Source organism: Curcuma longa, unplaced genomic scaffold (genome assembly GCF_044706935.1).
Source record: "Curcuma longa cultivar G26 ecotype Majalengka, Jawa Barat unplaced genomic scaffold, ITB_CL_G26_1.1 contig_10274, whole genome shotgun sequence".
NCBI classification, from domain to species: domain Eukaryota; kingdom Viridiplantae; phylum Streptophyta; class Magnoliopsida; order Zingiberales; family Zingiberaceae; genus Curcuma; species Curcuma longa.
Genome location: NW_027428556.1, coordinates 1 through 8,939, shown reverse-complemented (window position 1 = coordinate 8,939; position 8,939 = coordinate 1). Strand labels below are relative to the sequence as shown.

The 8,939-nt window shown below is 35.7% G+C and overlaps 1 protein-coding gene across 1 annotated transcript; it reads right to left on the bottom strand.

Moving 5' to 3' along the window:
- Positions 1 to 787: 787 nt before the first annotated feature.
- On the bottom strand, positions 788 to 8,933 carry LOC141815778 (putative apyrase 6). Its single transcript, XM_074703663.1, has 8 exons — positions 8,221 to 8,933; positions 7,444 to 7,556; positions 5,439 to 5,546; positions 3,941 to 3,995; positions 2,591 to 2,761; positions 1,786 to 1,883; positions 1,441 to 1,637; positions 788 to 1,160 (listed from the first exon to the last, which is right to left on the bottom strand). Exons 1-8 carry the CDS (start codon positions 8,864 to 8,866, stop codon positions 893 to 895), a joined length of 1,656 nt encoding a protein of 551 aa, XP_074559764.1. The 5' UTR covers positions 8,867 to 8,933; the 3' UTR covers positions 788 to 892.
- Positions 8,934 to 8,939: the final 6 nt, after the last annotated feature.

Here is an 8,939-nt window from a genome sequence, read left to right as displayed (position 1 = left end):
GAACAAAATTTATTATGCAAGTGGAACATCAAATATAATTGTACTTGTGTCATCCAAAATAATAGGAAAACATATGTAGATGATAGGCACTTAAAAAAAAGATTTGTTACGAATTTTTTCAAAAGAAAAATTAATAACATGAAAGACATTATTATTATTTATAAAACATTTTTGTCATTTTTTTTTAAAAAACCTTAAAAAGGAAAAAGAAGCAATTGCCAAACCATACGAGTGTATTAATGTACCATTTAAACTAGAACTGACATAATACTTGGGGGATTTAAAAATAAATTAATTTTTAAAAATTAAAAAAATAGTTTTCAAGAAAAAAAAGAAAAGAAAAGATGATGACGACGATGAAAATAATGTGAAGTGAGGAAGTGGAAGCGTGTTGGGTTTGAAAGCCAGTCAAAGCGCAGTCGATCAAAGCATTTATTGATGTATGTGCATGATGAGGTAATTATGAAGAGTTAATGATTGCCCAATTATTGAGCGTGCAAGATAATTAAAGAGTGGGAGAAGGATTAACGGATGGAATTGTAATTATGGATTAATCACAATTAATGGCGTCGTCAATATTGAATTGATTAGTAAGGGGACCAAGGAGCGGATTTAATTAGGACAGCTACGGATCTCTGCTGCGACGTGGATCATCAGCTCAGCTTCTGTTCAAGTGATTCAATTCAATTCAATTGAATAAACAAGGTGAATTGAATTGAATTGAATTTCTGGGAGTAAATACAATCAATAAATCAATCACAATGATTCAAGTTGAGAACCAGGCTGCAAAATTAAAGAGCCTTCAGATTTCATCTGATCAATTAATCCTCTACAAAGAATAATCGCAATGTTCCATAAACACACTAACAAAATTGGGTTGGAGGAACAAAGATCAGGCAGGCATATGGGTAACTATGTAACGCCCCTTCTCTAGGTCATAAATCGTCTTCGACCTTGGTTTTCGCCAATTAGATACATAGAATACAGAGAGAATTACAAGAACAACTATCGCAAACAATAAAATGAAAGTTAATGTATCGCTCCCAGAAATATTTGGGAAGTTTTCAGGATCTAACTCGGGCTGGTACACTGTTTGCAGTACAAATGCACCTAATGTCCAATCCAGAGGACTGCCTCTGGTGGAGTCGGCAAACCCTATCCTGCAAAAGGAATTTGAGCTTGAATTATGTAAGAGAAGAATTCTACACAGTCCTTTTAATTGAATAACCATTCATGTAACTATGATGGATGATCAACAGAATATCTATTCTAGAGTCAGTTATAGATCATAATCTGATGTTTCAGATTTAATCTCCATTATATATATTATGATGGAACCAACATTGCGAGTAGGGGTTGTATGATAGCAGCCATTAGTTTGTTTACTAGTATCGAGAGTGGCAGGACACATCATAAGAAACCGAATTTAGCGAAGCTTACTGTTTTTCATCCATGGGAACTCCAAGACCATCATGTAATAGAGACACCATGAAAGCTGATGAAAAACAATATTTCAAGAGGTCCATCTCATCGATGCTGGGATGTGCTTCTTTTAGACTATCCCAATTGTCTTCGCAATAATGTCGTCCAGCAGCTTCTACATCTAACAAGGAAGCCTTTGGTGTCATCCCAAACAACTGTGAAGATAGAAGGCAACAGTAAGAAGAAAAAAACAATGCAAACTAATAGTCCACTTGAATAGATACCATAGAAAAAGAAGTTAATGGCTTCGTTTTATTAGCTACACAACACCAGGGGACAATATTAACTGAATCACCTACAAACCTCGGAAACGAAGTAAAATTTCTCACGAGATTCCAGCATTCCTTTAAATTCAGTCTTGAATCTTTGAAAAATTTCACATTGGGAATTTGAACAGATACCTACAAGGGGGAACAAAGTGTAATGATTATGGATTCAAAAAAACTAATAGCAATTCTCAACTTACTACACACTTTCACTTGTGAAATGATGCATCCAATATATATTTTACACTTCCAGGCAGTTCTGACACGGTTCTTGTTCAGAACCCAGCATCTTCATCTATCTCTTTTCACTATAGCATTAGCCAATGGCTATAAAAGTAGATGAAAAAAAAGGACAATGACACATAAAGATCCCACCTCTACCTAGTCTTATAAGCTATAAGCTAAATATAATCTTAATATATACAACAGTAAATAATAAGCCTCATATTATAAGGTTTGATAGCATAAGATTTTCACCCTCAAATTCACCAAGCTATTGAGTATATTCTTCTGTATGGTAATTTTTCTCCCATCTTCCACTACTGATTCCAGAATCAATCCTCACTGGTTGATGTCATTTGCCTAAATGCATCTGTATCTTTCAGGAAAAATTCAATATTCCCTTAAAAGGTATGATTATGTGATTACTCAATATTATCTGAATCATTATCATAGTTATCTTATTATTCAAGATGTCAAATACCACTAGCTTCTAGACATGGGGACAAGAATGAAATGAATAGACAATAAGCACATAACATAGGAAATACAATATGGAACATAGAACAGAAAATCCAGAAGATAAAAAATAGAAAATATATAATTAGATATCTCTAATCTACCTTGTCCTTGCAATGACATATAGGCCTTTGATCTACACGTAGCAAATCTGTTCTCTGCTTCAACTGAAATGTTCTTCTGCAATACTTTAGATGATTTCATCGCAATAAAACTTTGGTTGTATGCTTTTGGGAGGCATGAAAATTGGATAGTGTCCTCAATGTAGCTTGAAGCTGCAGAACAAAGGCGACTAAAATACAGATGTAGCATTCTTGATTAAGAGAACCATGTGCCTATGTAAAAAATATAGATAGAGATATGGAATCTGAATTGTAGATGTAGGTGAATTGTTTATTTCAGCACTTGTAAATTGCAAGGGCATGTCACATAACGAAGTACAACCTTTGGTTCCAGAAGAGAAACCTTAGTTGCATTCAGCTCAAATTACCTGACGTTCTATACCCACAGGGCGAAGAGATGAGAAAGATAGAGGAAATAGATGAGAGAAGAGAGAGGAAGTAGCTTGGGAGAAATGTAACTTTTATAGATTCTTGATAATTACCATACCCTTTGAAATATTCTTACACCCAAACAACTTGAGAGTTCCAACAAGTCTCAACAAAAGCCTTAGAGACAACTCATCGATTGTTTAGAATTCAATACAAATTTTTGAAACTGCAAGCAATCCATAAGGCCCCTAGAGGTTCTCCATGATGCAATCATGTGCAATTATACAATTCAGGAATAACAAGTAGGACATTTTAATCAGTGCATGCATCAATCAAGTATTAATCAATATTGAACCAAATAAGATCATCTATAACACTGACTAGAATCAAGTATGGGCTTGACAATTATATGATTTATTGTATATTTAAGCAATCAAACCAGAGCCATCTTCAAATGAGACATACAATGTCTATTTATTGGCCTTTGGTAAAGAATGTTGTTGCAATCAAAGCTCTTGAAAAATGATATTAAGTCCAGTTGTCTTCTGAAACAAAGAATAACGGACATAATACAGAACACAGTTTTTGAGTATAACTAAAGAGAGAACAGTTTGTGTATGCACAGAAAAAAGGATAAGAGATGAAATTTCAGTGTTTCATGTATTCAAGATGAAGGTAAATGTGTAGGAATATATTTTTTGTCTGTAATAATTGGTATCTCGAATGGAAATTTATCTAGAAAGAGTAACTGAAATCTAAGTAATACATGTATAAAGTAGCAATCTAACTTGACTTTTAATAAATTATCACAATTGCAGGTACTTCAAGTTCAGATTCACTGCTAATGCAATCATATACATGTAGCAATTGCCCTCCAACTTTATCTATATTTATCTGGAACTTCCAAAGTGCAAGTTTTTCCAATTAAGGCTAGTTCAAAAATAAAATTATCTTAGAACTGACCTGTCCCAGTGCTACTGTAGTTATGCAAATGCATTAATGACTCCCAAGCTACATCCTGCATATAATTAATAATAAGAGACCTTAAGATAAAAAAAAGGCCATCCTATGTGAGAAAAGAAGATACAATAAACAATCAATGCAATTGGACAAGATTAGCCCATCAATAACACTTAGTAAGGATATAGTATGGCCCTACTCGTGTTGAAGTGGATCCAAGTATCCAACAATTGTCGCTTCAAAAAAAAAAAAAATACACACAATAGAGGGGTCAATTTTAAGTGTCGTTGTTCTCCATAGATACAGCAGGGGTAGATGAAGAGCTCAAATATCCAAACATAAAGAAAAGAAATTTTAATATAGCACTATAAACACCAGTATTCAGTACATTGATCATTGTTGTTATGTATTTATAAACAGTGTAATGCAAACCATAATAAAACACACATAAGAAACAAAGGTCAAGAAAGTTTTGGTAAGATTTTATGGATGGTGATAGCAGTTATCTATCAGAAGTTCAAACAATAAACCAAGTTTAAGGGAAGTATCTGCCCAAAGACATAAAAGCTTATAAGATGCAATACAATCTATTTTTATGAGTTGTATCTAGAGTAATCTAGTCAAGCAACAAATGAAGCATCTAAAAGGCACAACTACAAACAAACTAAGAAGAAGCAAACCAAAGAAAAAAATTGAAAAATAACAATAATCAGTAAAAATAACCTTTAACCTTCTGAATACTTAAATCTTAGACATCAAAGGAAGCACCACAACTTCCATCATTCAGAATTTCAGATTCCAGCAAAGTTTCAGAAAAAAAGGGAAACTTTTAATCATTGTGTACCAAGTAGGGGCACTTATACAGTTCAAATATAATTAAGACTTTTCCTTGCTAAACTAGAATGCGTCAACAAGTACCCATTTCCCATGCAATTTGTGTACCATGTCTTGGATGGTTCCAGATTTCTAGCACTGGTACTTGAAGTTGGTGTATCCATACCATTACAGTTTTTTGAAAGCTTCCTTCACAAAACTAGAAATCAAATATCTCAGAAAACTCAACAAAACCTATATTTCAATGCATTTTAGTAACATATGTTAGTACTTCCTCAATGCAATAAAAAAAAGATTTATCATTTAAGTAACCTGGATATTAGAAATAAAATTTCGTTGCTTAAAGCTCAATGCAGGGATCAAACCTATGTAGTTAACTCCAAATAGTTCGGATAAACACAAGTTGACAAGGATGACAATGATGATGGATATTTGCAGTGAAAAGAATTCAAGAATTACATGAGCAGATTACTTGATTAATAAGTTCTATAAGCAATAATGATATCACATTCAAATATCAAAAAGAGAAAGCAAGATAATTTTTTGATGTGACATTGAGTATTAAATACAAATCTTTATAAATAAGTGAATGACAATAATAAGACTAGAGACGATGAGGTCAAAAAAATCACAATTTGACAGGGGAGAACAACAGAGACACTCTAACCTGACCAAATTGGTGAATACTTTTGCTGTAAAGGTTATAAGTAACACCAGGCAGTTTAAGCATTCTAGAGAACTCCATGGGAGGTGGCTCTTCTGGAGCAAATGTGATCTGCAAGGTAGAATTCATTTAGCAGTAATATTCCAGACTGTGTTTAAAATATCATGTAATCATCAGTGAATTCCATGAAATATAAAAGCGATTAAAAAGAATTATGAAGTGCCTGTTCGCACTAGCGTATCCCCTGATTCTCAAATTTGGATAAGTAATGAAATTGAATTTATCCATAAGGGATGAAAAAACCTCCAGCCAAAGGCCCTGTAGAAGAATGTTAATTTCCAATACCTTGTACCTTGATATGGACTAGGATGGATTTTATATTTTCTCAGGTTCAATTAGAAATTAGCATCCATTGGATAAAACAGTTACTATGGCTCGTCCCTTCCAGTATCTTGTAGGATTGCTCCAGTAGAGTTTGTATTCATCAGAAAAAATTGGTTATAATTGGAAAAAGCAATTGCACAATCACTTATTTAGAGTAAATGATCAACGCCATACACATGCTTATATAGAAAGCATTGATTTTTCAGCTTAGGAAAAGTTCCAATGTTAGGATTCACTTGGATAAAGAGGCTTTTCTGTTTTAATTTTAAATGAAAATACTTCATGAAAATTTGTTTGTTTGGATATTTTAAGAAAAAAACGAAATGATAAGATTGAAAGTGAAATGATATTGTTTTAAAAAATCAAATAATTATTTAAAGTTTTCAACAATTTTTATTTTCAATGAACTGATGATTATTCTTATGCAGCACCATCTCAGTCTGCCTAGTCAACTTGGCCAACTAGGAACTAGGTCTGCCTAGTGGTGCAATTTGCTTGGTTGATTAAATCCATTTTGTTCCACCTAGCAATTGGGCAGACCCAATTTAATGGATTGGCCTATCTACACACTCTATTAGCCTGACCAATTAGCCAGATTGGATTAATTCAGTTAATCCCCCAAGCTGGCTTGATCAAGCAGTGACACTCAATCGTCGATCAGGATGGTTGGCTCGATTGGCTCGATCAAGTCAGTCCAGTCACGGTTAATAAGTGGAAAGATCACTAAGTTAAGAAATGGACTGAGATACTCGACAACACATTAAATCAAGGGAAGTTAAACAAAAAAAAAAAGTGGAATTCGATATTTTATGTAAATTAGTAAAGATCAAATTATGAAACATCCTCAAGTCAATATGATGAACATGGCTGAAAATGAAGAATGATGCATTAGATTTTCAGAATTCTACTTATGAAAACCCCTTATATACAATAGAATGAACAAAAACTCCTCTGGACCTGCTCAATAAAAGTCCCCATATCTGTGTGTGGACAGCATGATAATGCCACTCCTATAAGTTCATAATTATCATGCCTAATTTCAATTCCAATAATTGGGCACGAATTATGGGAATTGTCGTACTTTGTATCACTTGTCTAAGAGAATGATTAGCTGCACTAGGACTATCATAACTTAGACTCCTATAGGAGGGTAGCAAATGAGGGAGTTACCTCATACATAAATTATCTGTCTTTTGTCATATACTTTTCTCTTTTAAACAATATCTATCAAAAAATTGTCTATTTTAGAAACTTACCCAAAAAATGGAATTAATATTTACAATTGAGTACGAAAATGGTTTTGAGGAAAAGATAAGAAAAGTATGAAAGCTCCCGATCATAACAGAAAGAAGATAGAAGAAGAAAATAAGAAAGTTAGGATAGAATTCTATTTGCTCAAGCAATAAGAAGTTATATCCATATCATCTATCTATCTATACATACATACATACATATACACACATTAAAATTGTGGACATTATTATTCCAATATCCCTAGTATGAGGATTTTAAGAAACGGAAAGAATGAAATAAATGAGAACCTGATGATCAAGCATCAATTAAAAGTTGTTAGTACAAAAGGAAAAACTATTTGCATTGGGATTAAATGAATAGAAATAATAACCTGCGTTGAAACCCCACCAAGTTCAATGATCCCCACAGTTTCCTGACGATTACTTCCTAATGTACCAAGGACATAGTTGGCAGCAATCCAAGCATAGATCCCTTTATCTTGACCTGTAAGACAAAGTTAAAGATTTTTTTAATCAGAATACACTGAAAAGAATTGCTGAACATAAAGCTATCTTGACCTGTAAGACAAAGTGAAAGATTTTTTTAATCAGAATCCTCTAAAAAGCATTGCTGAATATAAAAGACCAGGATAGTATTGATTGTATAAATTAAATCAAAACTATATAGGTGACAGAAAATTAGAAGCAGGATAATATGGTTATAGTCAACAAAATTGACCGCATAAAGCAGCAAAATGTTTCTTAATTTCTTTTGATAGAATGGAATGTGACATATAGTGTGCTAGCCTTCATGGTTCGTCTAATGACCATCCATGACGGATGAGTGTGGAAACATTTTGAAGGTTTATTGGCATGCCAAAAGGACGACATAGGTTCTAGGCAAGGTGAAAACAAACACAAACACACACACAAGGAAAAAAAACTATAGACCAACATAAACGTGACTCAGAGAAAGCATCAAAGCGAGCACTTTCTGGTTGCATAGAGTGTTAAAGCACCGAGATGCAATAGTTTCCACAATTTCTACAGGAACCGCATATAACGTTGAAATGCATAAGACTGAATTTATAACTTGAGCTAGTAATTCAACAAGGAAATAGGATAACAACAAATTATCATGCCAATGCAAAGACCCGTTTGAAGACAACCTGTGATGGAGGAAGCCCACTCGTTTGTGAACACAAATCCAGACGACCTCAAAGCCTTCCTGCAAGAGTCCATAATTGCCAACCTCACCCGCAAGGGAAGTTTCTCCAACCCTCCATTCTCGACCAGCATCACCTTCGTCTTCCTCCATTCCGCTCTCGGAACCCTCTGCTTGGCGAACTCAAGCAGCTTGGAGATTGACCCGCCGGCGTCCTCCGGCGCCGCCCCGAAATCCCCCAAACCAGGCCTCACCTGCATCGACACCGACCCCCCGCCATCGGAGCCGACGAAGGGGCTCCTACCTTCGTTGAGGAACTCGAAGACGTGGATCCGGGACCCAGCCGGGCTGGCACCGATGACGAGACCGAAGCCCTTGGGGCGAGGAGCGTCGAAGTGAGGCGAGACGTGGGTCCGGCTGGCGGCGGCTAAGAGGTAGAAGAGGAAAGGGAGGATGAGGAGGCCGGCAGCGAGGATCCAGCGGCGGCCGCCTCCGCCAAGGGGGAGGGAACGGGAGGCGGCGGAGGAAGAGGCAGAGTAGTACAGGCGGGGGTGGAGCTGGGTGCGGTGCGGCGGGATGTAGGCTCCGCCGGAGCCGAGAGCGGACGAAGAGGAGGAAGAAGGGCGAGACTGGAGGGAGGAGAAATCCATGGAGACAAAGATCAGGTCAACGACGGGATTGCTGCGGGATCCATTCGCTAGGGTTTCATCGTCGTCCTCGACG

What these genes read in the sequence shown, in the direction of transcription:
- LOC141815778 (XM_074703663.1), bottom strand. Translation starts at nt 8,866, where the DNA reads ATGGATTTCTCCTCCCTCCAGTCTCGCCCTTCTTCCTCCTCTTCGTCC. An exon ending in TTGGTGGGGTTTCAACGCAG is followed by an intron (nt 5,547 to 7,443) that starts GTTATTATTTCT and finishes TCTACCTTGCAG; the next exon opens with ATCACATTTGCTCCAGAAGA. An exon ending in TATGTCATTGCAAGGACAAG is followed by an intron (nt 1,884 to 2,590) that starts GTAGATTAGAGA and finishes TCCCCCTTGTAG; the next exon opens with GTATCTGTTCAAATTCCCAA.